At 43.1% G+C, this 18,338-nt stretch overlaps 3 protein-coding genes across 7 annotated transcripts in view; all 3 read right to left on the reverse strand.

Annotated features, from left to right (window-relative positions):
* LOC105906006 (syntaxin-3) overlaps nucleotides 1–7,396 on the reverse strand; it is a 17,231-nt gene extending 9,835 nt beyond the window's left edge. For 2 of the 4 annotated variants that reach the window (XR_004165947.2, XM_031586843.2), the window contains exons 1-2: nucleotides 6,655–7,390; nucleotides 2,794–2,871 (exon numbers count right to left, since the gene is read on the reverse strand). Coding sequence is in view for 3 of the 4 variants with exons in the window: in XM_031586843.2 (XP_031442703.1) it covers nucleotides 2,794–2,871; nucleotides 6,655–6,684 (108 nt within the window). In the remaining variant the exon portion in view is untranslated. Of the gene's footprint in view, nucleotides 1–2,793; nucleotides 2,872–6,654 lie in introns of all 4 variants that reach the window. The other 2 variants (XM_031586844.2, XM_031586845.2) reach the window with 2 other exon arrangements.
* Nucleotides 7,397–8,363: 967 nt separating this feature from the next.
* Nucleotides 8,364–12,041, reverse strand: LOC105906005 (GTP-binding nuclear protein Ran). 2 transcript variants are annotated; one of them, XM_012834095.3, is made up of 7 exons: nucleotides 11,864–12,041; nucleotides 10,832–10,904; nucleotides 10,631–10,715; nucleotides 10,394–10,519; nucleotides 10,080–10,267; nucleotides 9,124–9,294; nucleotides 8,364–8,838 (listed from the first exon to the last, which is right to left on the reverse strand). In XM_012834095.3, the coding sequence occupies exons 2-7, from the start codon at nucleotides 10,862–10,864 to the stop codon at nucleotides 8,794–8,796; spliced, it is 648 nt and encodes a 215-aa protein (XP_012689549.1). In that variant the 5' UTR covers nucleotides 10,865–10,904; nucleotides 11,864–12,041; the 3' UTR covers nucleotides 8,364–8,793. The 2 variants fall into 2 exon arrangements, with proteins under 2 accessions (XP_012689549.1, XP_031442706.1); XM_031586846.2 differs by lacking the exon at nucleotides 11,864–12,041 and adding an exon at nucleotides 11,746–11,826.
* Nucleotides 12,042–12,232: 191 nt separating this feature from the next.
* On the reverse strand, nucleotides 12,233–18,054 carry ndufs8b (NADH:ubiquinone oxidoreductase core subunit S8b). The gene is made up of 6 exons (XM_012834090.2): nucleotides 17,955–18,054; nucleotides 16,601–16,666; nucleotides 16,372–16,461; nucleotides 14,160–14,332; nucleotides 13,382–13,510; nucleotides 12,233–13,195 (listed from the first exon to the last, which is right to left on the reverse strand). The coding sequence occupies exons 1-6, from the start codon at nucleotides 17,995–17,997 to the stop codon at nucleotides 13,064–13,066; spliced, it is 633 nt and encodes a 210-aa protein (XP_012689544.1). The 5' UTR covers nucleotides 17,998–18,054; the 3' UTR covers nucleotides 12,233–13,063.
* Nucleotides 18,055–18,338: the final 284 nt, after the last annotated feature.

The following is an 18,338-nucleotide window of genomic DNA, read 5'->3' on the forward strand; positions in this document are numbered from 1 at the left end:
AAGGTGGAGAGAATCACATATTTACTTGTGACACCATTCCACAATGTTGCTCAAGATACAATACAAGACACTCATATCTGCATAGCTGAAGAAGACATCTCTCAATATAAGCAAAATGCTAAGTCATATCAGGTGTCTCATATAAAACGACGTGGCACTAATTATGTTCATTGTGCAATTTATAGGATGTGAACACAACACTCGTGTCCTATTGAGGCATATCAAGAAATAAAAAATGTTTCAGAGCAGGATATTCACATACCCACATAAGAGGGACCGTTATACATTTATTAAATGGTTATTATTGTGATGCTAAATGTCATGAACAACAAGGATTACAAAAGCCTGATTCATATAACAAACACAGTCAATACATGTAAAGTACATAAATTGTAAACTTTGTAAATTGTAAACTTCTGATTTTAAAAGACAGTATTTCTCAATATAGCACAGCAATTTATAGTCATTGGTCTCTGTTTAAGGACTTGCATTTATAGTTTTACATCATTTTTAGTCTTATTTTTAGTCTTTAGACAGTCTTATTTCCGAAAGCACAACGGACGTCCAGCCTGTTGCTATCGCGTGGAATCCTGCGGAATCCTGTGGAAAGATCTTCCTGTCTCCATCAGAGAAGCGGACACTCTTTACATCTTTAAGTCTACACTAAAACCATTCGTCTTTAGTGTATCTTATAGTTAGGACTAATGCATCAAGATATGACACCTGTGGCAGTATACTGCCTATACACCATACGGGCACCCTGTCCTGCCCATACGGGCACCCTCTCCACCATACGGGCACCCTGTCCTGCCCATACGGGCACCCTCTCCACCATACGGGCACCCTGTCCTTCCCATACGGGCACCCTGTCCTTCCCATACGGGCACCCTGTCCTTCCAGCTCCTCCAGGCCATGCATCGTTCAGACACTGAACAGGAGGCCATTTGACTGCAAATGCTGATGGCAGTGATAACATTACTCCTCATCACCATAACCTATAATTACATATACGCATATAAGGCAGCCTAAGTCTGTTTGCTCACTTAGTCTCTTGTCTTCCCCTCACTCTCTTTCACTATCTCCACTGTGGGATGCTACTGCAGTCCGACCACCTAATCCACTTGCAGAACCCTCTACTCATAGCCGCCCAAACCGACTGTTCCAAACTGTTCTAAACTGTGCTACTGTTCTAAACTGTGCTACTGTTCCAAACTATTCTACTGTTCCAAACTGTTCCAAACTGTTCTAAACTGTGCTACTGTTCCAAACTGTGCTACTGTTCCAAACTATGCTACTGTTCCAAACTGTTCTAAACTGTGCTACTGTTCCAAACTGTGCTACTGTTCCAAACGGTGCTACTGTTCCAAACTGTTCTACTGTTCCAAACTGTGCTACTGTTCTAAACTGTGCTACTGTTCCAAACTGTGCTACTGTTCCAAACTGTTCCAAACTGTTCTAAACTGTTCTAAACTGTGCTACTGTTCCAAACTGTGCTACTGTTCCAAACTATGCTACTGTTCCAAATTGTTCTAAACTGTGCTACTGTTCCAAACTGTTCTACTGTTCTAAACTGTTCCAAACTGTGCTACTGTTCCAAACTTTTCTACTGTTCCAAACTGTGCTACTGTTCCAAACTGTGCTACTGTTCCAAACTGTTCTACTGTTCCAAACTGTGCTACTGTTCCAAACTGTGCTACTGTTCCAAACTGTTCTACTCTGATTTAGATAGATCTTATTGTCATATAGTGTGCCAGCATATTAAGCCGTAATGTGAATGAATGCGATCACGGAGTTTTGTGCTTCATTGCTCTGCTTATCCTTATAATAGTAACCTTAAGAGCACACTGCCTACCCACTCCACTGTTCCACAACCAATACTTTCAATACTGGCTCTCTCCATTTTTATCCACTATCAATCTTGTATTGGTATGCATCATGGAATCTGATAGGCCTACGCATCATGCTTATATGCATATGTATGCTGATGTGTTTGATCCTGATGCGTGTATGAATTCATCTGCTCCCTTCTGATTCTCCTCCTCCTCCTCCTCCTCCTCACCTCCCTTCCCTTACACCCCCCCCCCCCCCCTCTTTTTCTATCTATATAATCGACTGGCCCCAAGCAGATGGGCACCCAGTGTGTTTACATTAACTTTTTAGATATGGCTACATTGTTAGTTAAATAAATATTATTTTATTTACTCCGCAAGCCAATTCCTACGAACACTGAATGCCTGCAGATGCTTGAAGCCGGCTGACTTTGTGCTGGTTAATAATATTTACAGTAGAAATATGAAACCCAAGCAGGAAATGATTTGGGCCACTGTGTATACCCAGCGCTTTGCGACTGAAATACAAATGAAATGGTACAAACCGGTGTTTTTCAAAATATATACAGTGTATGTGCATGTCTTACTCTGCTCCGATGTGTGTGCAGAGAGTTTAACTGAGTAAAGCTTCTGGTTTCAGTCGGTTAAAAGGTAGTGTTTCCTTGCCACCGTCATCTTAGTGCTTACTCTAAGGGAGTCTCTGGGCTCTGTAAAGCGCATTGTGCCGTTTCAAATGCTATTGAGTATACTGAGTTGAATTGAGTGTGGGTGTTTGCATAGAAATTAAAATGGAACACCTAGGGGTGTTTACTGCGGTTTACCAAGTAACATGATCAGTGGCCCTCATTCAGAAGAAACAATTAATGTTAATAATGAATATAATATTGCATTTTAAAATTATTACTGCAAAAAGAAAAAACAGGGAGGGTAATATTGTCCCATAAAAACACACACAGACACAAACCTGGACAAAGAAATCGTCCATAAATGCTGCATTGTCCACAGCAATCTCCACATCGTCAGCATCGTCAGTGTCTAGCGTCTGGAGGGGAAACACAGAAAAACACAGTTTACCTTTGGCACTCTTTACTCTCTTCATTTTCTGATACCTGTATGTTGTTTCTCCAATGTATTTCAAAGTGGTCACTGATTGTAAACCTCAAATATATGACTGACGCACAGAAAAGCTCAGGAACTAGTTTAGCTGAGGGGACTAGGAACTAGTGTGCACAAGAGTAGCAAAATACAAACTTAAATACATATAGTTAATTTACTACATACTTGGATATCTTCACAAGTATTTCTGAAGCATAACATTCTTATGATGATGGCTGCTAAGGTTGAAATAAGCACAGAATACAGATTCCACCAACTGCAAGCATTCCTCAAATTGCACATTTTTACTGCAAGGCCGTCCCACCATTCCACTCTCTCAGCGGTTTTCATACTCTTTCGAAAAAAGGTTTCAATCATCTAAGCTCACTTTTTGAGTTCTTTGACACTCATCACTAAAATCACCTGACCTGCTTTAGGGCCTTGCCAGTCATAAACGTCATTCTGTGGTCATTCTGTGGTCATTCTGTGGTGCTCTCTTGTACCAGAGCAAGGGTAGACAAGTTTACTCCCAAAGTTACTAGCTTTGTCTGTGTTCAGCTGCCATAAAAATGGCTAGTCACATGGTAAACCTACCTGCTGAAAAGATACTAAAATACATACAGTACATAATGAACATACTGAATCTTAAAGCAGCAATAAGGAGTTCTGTTCCAAAACTAGCACACAAAAAGCAATGCAAAAACCTTGCATACACAACCAACAGCCCAGTTGACACTGATAGAAGCTTGCCAGCACACTAACTGGTGTCTTTTGGCAGTATAGCTGGCAATGTCATGCTGTGAAAGCTTTTCTTCCATTTTTGCAAAGTGTTCCAGCCAGGAAACACAGAACTACATAGTGCATATCCTGGATGGCAAGTGGGAAAGACAGAGGTGTTTATCTGTCCTTCACATGACCATATGCTATCAAAAGGAATTTGAGGATGCTACCAAAACTAGACTACAAAACCATACCTCAAAAAGTGTCAAATTGTTGCATAGTGTTGCTTTAATGTAAAGCTGCTGAAGTGAAGAGAACGCTCCACTAACTCCTCTGCTGGTCATCCTTCACCGGCTCCTTCTAGCTGCTAGAATATTATTTAAATCTCTCACTCCGGCTTACAGGACAGCCACCGGATCAGCACCTGCCCATTTAAATACTATCATTCTGCTCTATAATCAGAACCTTTACTCTGCAATAGGGCTTCCTTGGCGGTAATACGATGCTTCTAGCATGCTGTTTGTATATAACTTCTAGGCTGCAGCCAGAATAAAAGGTGATGCAATTTGTGTGGGTTAAACCGTCCTGTTGAAACCACAAAGGATGTCGTCCTTTCAAAGACAGATGCACATCAGTTCAGTTTTTTTTTATAAAGCCTTAAGAAGCGAGTCATCCATCCTTTGCTAACAAGCCTTATGAATATTAAACATGGCGTCCCCTTCCTATTCCCCAGCGTTTAGACATGTCCAGGGCTGAGCCAGGCCCGACAGCAATTTGACTACCAAATGTGTGTCTATTATTTGCCTTGAGGCTTTCCCCTATACACGCTCTTTGGCTTTAACCGAGTGCAGGGAGACCTTATGAAGGACAACACAGTTACACCAAGCTGGAAGGTCTGAGTCAGCGAGATAACATTTACAGCTTTTAGTTTTTCCATCATTTAGTTAAGAAAGAGAAAGAGAAGGAGCAGGGGAGGCACAGAGACACCATGAGAGATAGACTGTTTGACAGTTTAACCACAAAGCTGAGACACATCCTTTGTGAAAATGAATGTGTGACTGTCATGATCTGTGAAAACAACCTGACGAAGAACTGAACACAGCACACAAGATGTAGTTGGCCGTGTAATGTTACACTATACTATTGTCCATTAAAAGTATGATATCCAACTACTGGAAAGTATTATATCCACCAGAAACTGCATTAAACCGTACCTGAATGTTTGCCTGTTCAAAACAAAACAAAGTGAAGCAAAAAACAGAAGCACTGACTATCTTCCTCTCATAGCTACAGTCAGCACCAACTATGCAACAAATCTGCTGAAAGCTAAAACCTGCTCAGACACAGACATATAGGGGTGTGCTTGAGAGCGTACGAGTGTGTGTGTGCGAGTGTGTTTGTGCGTGCGAGTGTGTGTGCTCCTACTAGAACCTTAAGAGACACTAGGAAACTAAATATCTTGCCCCACCAGCAAGTTAAACATTGAACAAGGGGGGGGGGGGGGGGGGGGGGGGTTGTGAGGGAGGGATGGGGAGGACAGGTGCAGCTCAGCACAGTGTTTTAAAATCCTCCTCAAACAAAGACAAACAGGAGTCAAAACAGGTTCCATAACAACCATGCAGGTGTGGATTAAGAGTCTGCTGCTCGAGTGACGTGTATCTCGATTGTTTATTTGGCACTCAAACATAATGGAGCATTAAGAACACCCGTACACCTGTAAAGTAGACTACACCTGCTATCTTCGAAAGCGTGGAGGGAAGTAAAAATGTACAGCCTACATACATTAACTACATGAATAATTTAAAATATATTTACTGAAAACACGAATATATGTGAAAACATTTTCAACAATTAACCAATTTAACAACTACATCTTGAAACAACTACACTTGACTTTCTATTGTTCAGTGACTGAATGTATGTGACTCAAGTCTGTGCTGTGGTGAATTGGGCCTGACTGACAATATGCTTCAAAAGGGTGTCACTGTGCTGATACACACTTCCCCTCTCCAGGTTTACCTTTGGCTTTTGGCTTCAGGCAAGGAAAAACACACAGTCAATAATTTGTCACTATGGTAATAAATCCAGGCTGCGTAAGACTAGTTCCAAGCCTGTGAGAGAGTGTGAGAGAGAGAGAGAGAGAGAGAGAGAGAGAGAGAGAGAGAGAGAGAGAGAGAGTGTGTGTGTCTGTGTGCCTTCAGACTCTCCCAGCAATAATCTCTCTGCATCCTGGTTCTTTCAGTTGACATCCTACCTTTTCATCTACAGCTGATCAGGGGAGCTCATAACCCTTCATCTACCCTGCCCTTCAAAACAAAGGGCAGAGCAGCAAATGTCACAGAGGGACTTTAGGCGTAAGAGTTTACACACATCCAAACAGCACTACATTTTTGCAATGGATTCTGTCTGTGATGAACAGACTGGCAGAATAACTAGGGAATGAGATTCCACAATATCCTGCTCACGAGATCCCCATCCTGCCCCATCCCCCCCACCGACTCCAACAATCATGCACGGGATCAGCTGAGAGAATCATCTGTCTACGCGCGACACTCATTCCAGGGGTTCCATTCCAGGGACAGCTGAGCAGGCACCTACAACGTTTATTCTGTAACTGAAACATATACTTCCCGATGCTTTGTGGAAGTCAGACACGTTACCATCTCCTTATGAAATGTAGTTTACACGAAACGTTTATTATGGCTGTTTAAATCGTAGGCCCATATTCCTAAACATAACATGTGGAACCTAAGAAACCGCGTTCTCAGTTCAAACACTCCCGAGCTGCTTTTCCAACTTGCCAAGGTCGACCTATCGGCCTGAGAATGACGTAATTTAACTTCTGGGTCCTGCTGAAGTCGTTAAGATTAAGTTTAAGTCAGGCTGAAAGCACAGGACTCGTTGACTTCAACAGTTCACGAATTATGTTCAAATAAAACGGTGCGTTGAAAGAATGTATATTTTCAAAAGACCATGACTGTCCAGGGACAATGCATGGTTGTAAACTCACCGCTTTGAGTTGCTCCAGTCGGTCCTTCATGTCTAAAACAACCACAACTACGCTAAAAGATAAATACAAATACAAACGGAGAGGCAGTGTCTGGTACCAAAATCTACGCAATATCAGTAGCCTATGCTACACTGAAATCCACAGCCAGTTTAATAGCTAGCGGTAACAGGTCCCGCTGCCAGAGTTAAACTATCTTCCCCAAGACTTCGGTTGAAGTTTGAGCATGGGCTTCAGACATAAAACTGGGAACAAAATATTCCAAGAGTATTCCATACAATATGGCTGCTGCGTTCCAAGGCCGTTTTTCCTTTTTTGCTAAATCTATCCGCTCAGAGGATTAAGACAACAGTTGTGTGCAGTCCGCTTAATCTCCCCCGTTCTCTCCCTCCCTATCTTTTTCGCAGTAATCATTCTAAAACGCACTTTTCAGTTCACGCATGCTCAGTGCAACGCTCGACAACACTTAAGCACTTGTTTGACAAGGGGCCTCGCCCTCTAAAGGGTTTGCCTACCTGTCTGTGTACCCAAGGTCTTAAAGAGGGCGACATTTCCACCTGTCATTTGACCAGTTACCTACTAAAGGCTGGATAACACCCACCTGCTACTCGCATATATACACACAGTCTATTTGGATCAATACATTATTGCTCATTTACTCCCAAAAGCACGACTTGATATTTATTAACGCCAATCGTGTCAGAGATCGTTACAGTTCATGAGGAAAGGCTGTTAGGCTGTCACATGCAGAGTGATAAAGATCACCTGTTTAACAATAGGAAGGGCTTTGTGTAAGATCCACCGAGTAGAGAGGAAATGAGGTGTTCGAAGGCAGCGTCACATATTATGGTATGTGTTCGAGTGGTTAACCCCAAAGGCTAACAAGTAATTGATTATATTAAGGAGCACTGGCGATAGGCCTCCATGCGTCTTGTAAATATAATACAAATTACAATTTGCATTATTCCCCGTGTTCTATTTTTAGTTCTTGTGTACGAATTAAATGCATTAAAAAAATTCCGAGCAACCAAATGCGTCCCTGGACAAAAATAGCACTGTCAATGCAAAACTGCTACGAAGGGGTTTAAACGTGTTCATAACAAGGCAATAACGCGTAGAAGTCGAGGCATTTCTGTCGTGAAAAACACCTGAGCGTGTGCCCAGCCCTCGTTTGGTGAGCATCCTGTGCTGCCATCTGCTGGGACCATTCAGTATAACAATACACCCATCACTTCCTGAGCTATGCAGCCATTGTTGACACCAAATTGCCGGTCTTCCACCTGAACTTTTGCATTAACACGCTATACAGACCATCTTTTTTTTTTTTTTTTTAAACAATTGCTGAACCACAAATTGACCTCTTGTGAAGAACACTTGCGAGAGTATTTCAGTTCATCTTACAGAGAATGCAAAAGGTGTGGTTCATTTAGTTAAATGGGTTTTCAGTAAAAGCTATATATATATACACACGACCCGTAGAAGTAAACTGCAATTAAAGGTATTTGAAGTCAGTGGGGAATCATCCCCACTAATCAAGGCAATCACTCAATAAATCACACTGTGCAAATGTGGCAAGGTCTACGTTTTACCATACATTCCTATTAAAGGCATCACATCAACTCCATACATTCCTATTAAAGGCATCACATCAACTTCAGGACCGGATGAAACAAAAAGCCAGATTCCCACATCCCAATCAGAGACACGCGAAATGTATTCAGAATGTTTTTATTCAAAGTTTAACTCTAAGTGCTGGGAGTCTTACAGAACGTGAGTTCTGTATAACACCATTAAAAGCTCTCAACCTTTACCAGCGCTTACACTCGTGTATCTGAGTGGGTGCATGTCTGTGTACGTGTGTATGTGTACATGTGTACATGTATCTGTGTCAGGTCCGCGCATTGGTGCTTTTACTGTTAGCGAGATCTACACTGAAATCCGAGAACCACACAAATTCACTTTTTTCCATTTTGAAACACAAAAACAAAAACGAAAAAAGTTGAAAAATAAAAATAATCTGCATTGGGATTTTACAGTAAAAGGGGCGGGGCAGGGAGGAGGGGGGGGAGCTCTTTCGCCACTGCACAACCTGATGACTTCTGGCCACCAATGGCGAGAGAGAGAGCGTATAATAGTCACAGGTTAAAGGTCATCATCCTCATCTGGCAGAGCTGTTTCTGATGCCACCTGGAAGGAGAAAGGGATGATGGAGAAGAAGAGTCAGAAAATGTCCGAGCAGTCCAACTAGCGCTTAACTTGCACTTCAGCAGTTACATTCCTGCACTTCTTTTTCCTTTAAAGGTCGTTTTTCTAATTCTTATGTAAAGTAGTATTTATTGTTACACCATGTTTTTTATTGCTCTTAGCTTGACTGTTCTCTCCCTTGTACGTCGCTTTGGACAAAAGCGTCTGCTAAATGACTAAATGTAACTATGGCCATGTGCAGTGTTCCAACTGACTGAGAATACTCACTTTAAGGTCATGCTCATACTGTGCAGCAAGTGAGGGGTCCATGGCGATCTCGGGTGGGGCCAGGGCAGGCATCTCCACAAACTCCAGGTTGGGGTCACCGATCAACTTTCGTGCCAGCCAAAGGAAGGGCTTCTCGAAGTTGTAATTACTCTTGGCGGATATGTCGTAGTACTGAGAGAAAGACAAACAGTGGAGGGGGGGGGGTTAGGAACACAGCCATTGATAAACAGAAAGGGGGGAGCGGCGGAGAAGCCAGCGGAAGACTGGGCTAGTCTGGCCGGTCAGTCCCGGACTGACAGACAACTGGCTTCTCCGGCTCGTCCATTTGTTAGGTTACCCCAGGGTTTAGGCATCGAGTTAAGAAGATGTGTAGTCAGCTTTGGGCAATGCGTACACTAGATTGCTAGGCAACGGATTAAAAGCACAGAGGGCAATTTTAATCTCATTATGAACACCTAAAACGCAGCCTGAGGCTTAAATTATCAAATTTTACATTTCAATTCTCAGAGAGAGCTTCAGATACACATTGGCATGTCAATATAACACACACACTTAAAGGTACAGTGTGTAGTTTTTAGTGCCATCTAGTGGTGGTTGATGAATTGCAACCAGCTGAACACCCTGCCCTTTACAAGCCTGTGTGAGTTCCTATGGTGGCCATGAAATGCCACAACACGAAAAGCCCAATCTCAGGGTTTTAGTTTGTCTGTTCTACCGTAGAAACATGGCAAACTCCGTGGTAGCCACTGCCTATGTAGATACAAACAGTTAATTCTAAGCTAAAACACAACAGTTACACTTATGAAAATGATGAACATTATATTCAATTTCTACCAATAGATGCCACTAAACTACACAGTGTACCATTAAAAACAACAAGCTGGGTGCACCAAACCCTGCCTCTAAGGACCCGTCCACGCACACAGTAATGAAATTACTGGGTGTTGACAAGTTACCTGCAGATTCTTCTTGCGATGAAAGACGATGCTCTTGGCCTTAACTTTCCTATCTTTGATGTCCACCTTGTTGCCACACAGTACAATGGGAATGTTTTCACAGACGCGCACCAGATCGCGATGCCAGTTGGGCACATTCTTGTAGGTTACTCGAGATGTCACGTCAAACATGATGATCGCACACTGAGCTGGAGACGCACATAAAAACAGATTAGTAGAACCAAAAAAAAAAAATACTGCAATAGAATCTTAAACAGAGTACACAGGATCTTGGCAGTCCAATTACCCTAAAGCTATAAACAATAAACACCTACCTTGAATGTAGTAGCCATCTCTGAGACCGCCAAACTTTTCTTGACCAGCTGTGTCCCAGACATTATACTTTATGGCTCCTCTGTTTGTGTGGAAGACCAAAGGATGAACCTCCACCCCAAGAGTGGCTAGAGAAAGACGACATCATACTATGATTCGACACAAGTACACTCAAATCAAGGGTAATTCATGAGAACGTTTAAAGTGAGTTCCTTCCAACGCAATTTTGTACAACTCACCAACATATTTCTTCTCGAATTCTCCCGTCAAATGTCTCTTCACAAATGTAGTTTTTCCGGTACCACCATCTCCCACCAACACAAGCTGAGGACAACGGATGAGGCACAATGAGACTCGACTCCATCACGTCGACTGAGAGCAATGACGGCATTCCAAACAGTGGCGAACCCCAACAATTACGCATCACTTCATCACCTTACCTTAAACTGGACTTGAGGTTCGGTCTCTGCCATGGTTGTCTGTTGATCGGTCTGCGTGTCGCAGTGTATCAGTCTGTAACACAGAAGGCGGGAGGGTCAACTTAAGCTAGGGGAGGAAACTACCTTTAAGCTAACCAACGTTTACACAGTGGGTGCATGTTTCGTCGCTTGGTTTTGGTGAAATCCGCATGGGTTAAAAAAAATATACGTATCATTGTTAAGGCCTACATCGCACAACGTTAACAAACATCGTTGCTAGCAAGCTAACGTTAGCATGATGGTTAACTTGGCTAGCGCGCTAAGTTAACTTAACGTTACAACACAAGATTTCCTTTCCACAAACGGGCCGTCCGAAAAACACCACAAAGCTACAGAAAAACATTACACGCATACTAGAAAAAGGGTTAGCCTTTCATATGACTGTGAAACACTCCGGAAATGGCAAATTCCAGGCCATTTTGAATTAACTATTAAGCATCGATGTTAGCATCTAAAGCTCAATGCATAGCGCTAGTTGGATGGCAGAACGCCATGTTGCACTGCCGCACTTTTCTAGTTTTGACTGGAAAAAAACCTGTCCAGCACCTAAATGTCTTCCCTTGCGAATAGCTAACAATTAGCGCCACGATTGTATATATTCAAGAAGAGCTGACTAATATTGTACGGAAACAAAATAGTCCAGAAACACACTTGTAATGAACAATAACACCCTACCAACAATGCACGACAAAGCAAGCAGACAAAACGAGGGAAAACCCAGGTGGCTAGCAAGTTAGCTAGCTAGGGCCTAAACACTAACCTGCTTTGCGAGCAGCACCCACTGTAATGCTAGCTAGCCACCACGATAGTCAGAACCTGCCTAGCACGTTAAGATGCCCAAAACTTTACTTCAGCAATAAATAAGCAACACTCACAGCACAGTTTCGTTGAAAATTACCAAGGATGTTTCAAGAGATTTCTACTCATTACCTAAGTTCAACTTATCTATGAATTACAACAAATGTTACATCAGCACTTGTGTTCCGCACTTACCCGGCGATGAAGTGAGAGGGAAAAGAGCAAATGGCGACATCCACGCGGGACTCAGCGTGGGTCAACCAGCTATATGTTTCCGCCCTTTTCACGTGACTTAAAATTTTCCTCTCCAAGTTGTCTGCTGGGGGGGTGACTCTTGGTGGTAACAGTTGGAATAACACCCCTTACCCCTGGTAGACATCCACTCGTCCTTTTCACCAGAAAACAATGGCCTAGGAATGCCGAAATGGCCTAACAATTTGTTTTCATGCAGGCCTTACATGTTTTTTGTTACATGGGCAGCATGTTTTGCCTTGTAGTCTTGGAGGAAACAGAACGTGTCAAATGTAAACATGCAGTCACAGATGCTTATAAACAAAGCAAAGATTATGTTCAAAACTTTATTGCAATTTTCAAAACCACACTATACATGATCAGTTATTTATTCAAGTGTTAAAGACAACATTAGTTTATGTTTTGCATATTTTCTGCTTAATTGTATTGTGCGTGTACGTGACATTGGTGCGGATTTCCTTGATTTTCACTATTTCAACTGCTTACAGTGTAAGCAGTGTAAGCTTAATATTAGCCTTACGCTTGTTAATACATTTGGTATGACTTGTAAGGTAAGGGATAATGGAAGTCAAGACGTTCGGGTAGCACAAATGAATGCACGTATTAGCTGGTAGCTAATGCAGCCACTACGTGAAGCGGAGTTAAACCCCAATGTGCAAATGCCTCTTTCCGCTACACTTTGAGTCTTTTTTTAACTAGGAGAAACTGTCTTCTAAATAGATGGTTGCTATGGCCAAAGCCCAGTCGTAAGTTTCATACCTCTCGTTGCCAAGCTAGCATATCCCAGTATTCTGTTGAGTCTTAGCTTTGTAAAATCAATGTGGCCCGTAACCCAAATGTAATGTAACGTTACTAGCTATTAGACAGTTGCCAGTCGGGTCCTGTTCGTCCTGTCCTGATTTATTTTTCAAGAATGACTATACATTATCTCTTACTTCTAACGAACGAGTCACAATACGAATATCAACCAAACCGTGGTATAAGGTAGGTTAACAGTGTCTGCAGAGCTCATAGTGTACATTATCATAGTACGTTTCTGAAATATATGTAATGTGTTTTGTGTGTGAGTGAGAAAGACAGAGAGAGAGATTATTTGTCTTGTTTGTGTGTGTGTGTGTGTGTGTGTTGTAAAACATAAGTGATTCATCTATATAAATAATCAGCCTCAATGTTAGCGGCAATCTCAGCTTCCCAGCGATCACCGTTGTTCAGCAGCTTCTCTTTGTTATACAGCAATTCCTCATGAGTCTCAGTGGAAAACTCAAAATTAGGTCCCTGGGTGAGGGGGAGAGAAAGACAAAGAAAGAAAGAAAGTGTGAGAGAGAGAGAGAGAGAGATAGAGAAATGTGCTTTGTAAATATTTATCGAGAAACTAATGTGCAAGTCTGCTCTCCACATGACAGATATTGTTATTGAACCTAAAACAGGCTATAACTGGCTTTTAGAGAGAGGGGTCTTTACCTCGACAATGGCATCAACAGGGCAGGCCTCCTGGCAAAACCCACAGTAGATGCACTTGGTCATGTCAATGTCATAGCGGGTTGTTCTCCTACTTCCATCTGCACGTGTCTCTGCCTCAATGGTGATGGCCTAAAGAACAAGGGAAAGACATGTTCCCAACTTCTACTCTGTGTGTGTGTGTGTATGTGTGGGTGTGTTAGTTTGTGTCGGGGCGAAAACCAGTCACTCTCTCTCAATTCCACAATCAAGAGTTAAAAGGCCACATGTGTAGATCTGAGGATTATTGTAGTCATTTAGCCACAGTAGCAGATGGATTAGCTCGATCTCATTGTATGAATATCTGGTCAGACTTTTTAAAGGAACTTAGTTCCTCCCACTCTCTTGTGTTTGGATGTTCTCCAAGGGCAATCAGAACTAGCCCCATTCTCTAACTTTTACTCCTAACCTCTCTCTCTCCCTCTGTGTGTGTGTGTGTGTGTGTGTGTGTGTGTGTGTGTGTGTGTGTGTGTTTGCCCCCCCTCCTTTCCTGGGACTCTGTGGCAAAGTCATTTAATCTTGTCTCCACCCTGGCTATCTCCCTTTAAGCAGTCAACTGTTTGCTATTGTTTGTCAGCCATTTTGAGTGAGGCTTTTCATACTCATGAGTTAATCCATGTTCATCAACTCAATAAAAAACATCCAACATTAGATTTCCTCTTCTCTATGTGTTTGTTCTTACGTGTGTGTGTGTGTGTGTGTGTGTGTGTGTGTGTGTGTGTGTGTGTGTGTTTACATTTACCTGTGCAGGACAGATGGCTTCACAAAGTTTGCAAGCAATGCAGCGCTCCTCGCCATTAGGGTATCTGCGCAGAGCATGTTCACCACGGAAGCGGGGAGACAGAGGCCCTTTCTCAAAGGGGTAATTTATGGTGGCCGGCTCACGGAACAGGTAACTCATTGTCATCGCTAAACCTACGAGGACCATATTAAATATAACACCAGTGCAACCACAAATACACTTTCACTTGTTCTGAAATTGCCTTATGTAAACATACGTAGTCCAAGGCAGGCACGCAGTCTCATTCATATACACGACTCATAATAATACGGCACAGATACTTGCTTTAAGACTGTGAGAAGGTGAATTTCCTCCCTTCTCACTGTGGCAGGAAAAGGGCTGTTACCCTTTAAGACTGACTCCCCCACCGTAATGGTTGGTTCCATGTTCCCCCACAACAATGGATGAGTCCAAGGATAATTGATTGGACTAATTTAGCCAAGTGGCCTGTGTATTTAAAAGGGTGCCTGATGAGAAGACTAGGGGAGAGACTTGCCAAGAGAGGCACGACAGCAGGGCTACAGACCTTTGAGGAGAAAACAAGTGTACTGCTTTCCCCGTATACCGGAGTGGTGTGAAACAGTACGTGTCTAGATGCGTGGACACTTTTAGCTTCGTTTTGTTCCCTTGTTTTGTAGGCTTTGTTTTGTGTGCCTTTTCTGTGTGCCTTGTCTCTGTACCGTGTTTGTGTGCCTTGTATTGTGCTTAGTGTGTGTAGGGATTTGGTTTCGATGGCCAGGTAATGTACTTAGTTTCAGGTGAGTCTCTGTGCCTAGATTGGGACCTGGCTTGGGCCGAACAGGTGCCTGTGATTGGACCTTAGGACAAACAGGTGCCCAGGGTACAGAGTACTGCAATACCTGTGAGTACGGCCGGTATGTGTGTGTTGTATGTTTGGGCACATGTCTCGGGCTGCTGGAGCCCTTTGTAAATAAATGTGTATATATATATTTTATGACAACCACCATCTCGTGTGCGGTTCTTCCACACTTCACCACCCAGTCCAGTCGCCACATCCCCAAACAACGTGGGGTGACCGTCCGGTCCTTCACATTTGGTGGCAGCGGTGGGATGTGACGCTGACCGAGACACTGGAGGTGAAGGGGAGCAGAAGACCAGCACCGGCAGGAGATGGCCTACCTGGGGCCAGCCAGGAACAGCGCCGGAGGAGGATCCACCCCGCAGCGGCGCAGAGCAGTTGGGCCGGCTTGTCCCGCCACTGTGTGGCGAGACTTCAGAAGGAAGGGGAAATGTGAGAAGGTGAATTTCCTCCCTTCTCACTGTGGCAGGAAAAGGGCTGTTACCCTTTAAGACTGACTCCCCCACCGTAATGGTTGGTTCCATGTTCCCCCACAACAATGGATGAGTCCAAGGATAATTGATTGGACTAATTTAGCCAAGTGGCCTGTGTATTTAAAAGGGTGCCTGATGAGAAGACTAGGGGAGAGACTTGCCAAGAGAGGCACGACAGCAGGGCTACAGACCTTTGAGGAGAAAACAAGTGTACTGCTTTCCCCGTATACCGGAGTGGTGTGAAACAGTACGTGTCTAGATGCGTGGACACTTTTAGCTTCGTTTTGTTCCCTTGTTTTGTAGGCTTTGTTTTGTGTGCCTTTTCTGTGTGCCTTGTCTCTGTACCGTGTTTGTGTGCCTTGTATTGTGCTTAGTGTGTGTAGGGATTTGGTTTCGATGGCCAGGTAATGTACTTAGTTTCAGGTGAGTCTCTGTGCCTAGATTGGGACCTGGCTTGGGCCGAACAGGTGCCTGTGATTGGACCTTAGGACAAACAGGTGCCCAGGGTACAGAGTACTGCAATACCTGTGAGTACGGCCGGTATGTGTGTGTTGTATGTTTGGGCACATGTCTCGGGCTGCTGGAGCCCTTTGTAAATAAATGTGTATATATATATTTTATGACAACCACCATCTCGTGTGCGGTTCTTCCACACTTCACCACCCAGTCCAGTCGCCACATCCCCAAACAACGTGGGGTGACCGTCCGGTCCTTCACAAAGACACAGAGTTGACTCATAATAAGACGGCACAGATACTTGCTTTAAGACACAGAGTTGACTCATAATAATATGGCACAGATACTTGCTTTAAGACACGGAGTTGACTCTCATAATAATATGGCACAGATACTTGCTTTAAGACACGGAGTTGACTCTCACCTCTGAAGAGTTCAGTCCATAGCAGAGTCTGAGCAGCACGGTCTGTTATTGACTTCATGTCAGTGGGCAGTTCCTGTGCATTTACATACTCTACACAAGACAAAGAACTGCACTGTCACATTTTGCACATGTGTGAGTCTGTGATGGGCTGAATAAATGATGGCTGAGTGAGAGAAAATTGTGTGTGTGTGTGTGTGTGTGTGTGTGTGTGTGTGTGTGTGATACTTACTGAATGATTCTCTTTGGACCGACAGACTGAACAGTCGGACTAGGCCAGGAGTGGCTCCAAAAGTGCCTGATTAAAATAGAACAATGTGGAATTAAAGTATGGCTCTCGAACAGCAGATGCTTGGAAGGATTCAGGTCAACATGAGCAGAAGGAATGATTTTCCAGTGCAGCAGTTCACATTCTATTTAAAAATGTGATTATGGAAACTGCGTCACATTGCACAAAAATCAACTGACAAACATCAACAGACAAACAAATAAGCACTGTCCCTCTATCTCTTTACTGAGGTCAGGTAAATCTGTTCCTAAGCAGAAACCATCTAAGCACTTACCATCATAGCACAATAAGTAAGGAAATTTGTGTTTGGTAGATTATTTCTTTGTTGTAACAATGCTTCTCGGCAATACATCTTATACCGTTGGAAAGCCTGTTTAGTTCCCTTTTAAATGGTGCCACATTTGTAAGGAACATGCATTTGTGGGATGAGCAGCACAGCTGAGTAGGTGGGTTGCGCCCATGAAAAATGTGCCAAAATTCTCCTATTTTCCTGTTGGTATTCACTCTTGTTTTGAGTTGTTTGTTGGATTGGATAATTGAACTCTCGATCAGTAACGGAACAAACAAGAAATATTGGCAATTTTAAACTTTATTCATTTAATACACCATCAGAGAGAGAATGGAATGGCCTGCTATGAGTCCAGACCTCAACCCAATTGAACACTTTTGGTATCAGCTTGGGCGTGCTGTACGTGTTAGTGACCAACACAGCCCCGATGGCTGATCTGCAACGACTCTTGGTGGAGGAATGGAATGCCTTCCCACAGCAACGTGTGACCAGGTTGGTGACCAGCATGAGGAGGTGGTGCCAGGCTGTTGTGGCTGCGTATTGATCTTCCACCCGCTCCTGAGGGTGTATTAAATTAATAAAGTGTAAAATTCCCAATATGTCTTGTTTGTTCCTTGTTACTGATGGAGAGTTCAATCATCCAATCCACCAAACAACTCAAAACAAGAGTGAATACCAACATAAGAATAAACTGTTTAGCATTTAGCAATTAGCATTAAGCAATTTCGGCAATTTTTTCATGGGCGCAACCCACATACTCAGCTCTGCTGCTCATCCCCCAAATGCATATTCCTTACAAATGTGGCACCATTTAAAAGGGAAATAAACAGGCTTTCCAACGGTATAAGATTTATTGCCAATAAGCATAGTTACAACAAAGAAATAATCTACCAAACACAAATTTCCTTACTTTTTGTGCTATGTTTATTTGGCAAAGCCTAATTGATAAACTCAAGCTCTATGGACCCTAGTATTCAGAGAATAACACACAAATATTCACACTCTTACCTGGCCTGGACGAACAATGGAGAAGTCGCAACGCAGTGGACATTGTGGCTAAATGACACTGGAGAGAGTGAGGGAGAGGTCAGCCAAACCAGATTTCCTCTCCTCTCCTCCCCCTAGTCCCTCCGAGCTGCCTAATCGCTGTTCCAAATCCTGCTGCTTACATCACAGACGCACTTATGCACTCACAGCATTGCAAAACACTGATGAGTCATACCAAGAAGTACGGCAGGGGCTGATGGAGTATTGTATGGGTAGCTGAAATCCTATATATTGATTACACAATCTATCAATATTTTTGATTTATGTAAATCCTCTCATCATAATTCAAGTTTGGCTGTTTTTCAGTGTGTCACATTATTGTTGCTATGGATGTGGAGATATCTC

This window comes from Clupea harengus, chromosome 20, assembly GCF_900700415.2.
Source record: "Clupea harengus chromosome 20, Ch_v2.0.2, whole genome shotgun sequence".
NCBI classification, from domain to species: Eukaryota; Metazoa; Chordata; class Actinopteri; order Clupeiformes; family Clupeidae; genus Clupea; species Clupea harengus.

Bases quoted from the DNA above. Each gene is read 5' to 3' on its own strand.
- LOC105906005 (XM_012834095.3), bottom strand. From the start codon at position 10,864: ATGGCAGAGACCGAACCTCAAGTCCAGTTTAAG. The intron at 10,716-10,831 runs GTAAGGTGATGA...CGTTGTCCTCAG, and splicing joins AACCTCAAGTCCAGTTTAAG to CTTGTGTTGGTGGGAGATGG. The intron at 10,520-10,630 runs GTGAGTTGTACA...GTCTTTCTCTAG, and splicing joins ATTCGAGAAGAAATATGTTG to CCACTCTTGGGGTGGAGGTT.
- ndufs8b (XM_012834090.2), bottom strand. From the start codon at position 17,997: ATGTCCACTGCGTTGCGACTTCTCCATTGTTCGTCCAGGCCAG. The intron at 14,333-16,371 runs GTGAGAGTCAAC...TGGTCCTCGTAG, and splicing joins ATGGACTGAACTCTTCAGAG to GTTTAGCGATGACAATGAGT. The intron at 13,511-14,159 runs GTAAATGTAAAC...CTTGTTCTTTAG, and splicing joins AAGCCATCTGTCCTGCACAG to GCCATCACCATTGAGGCAGA.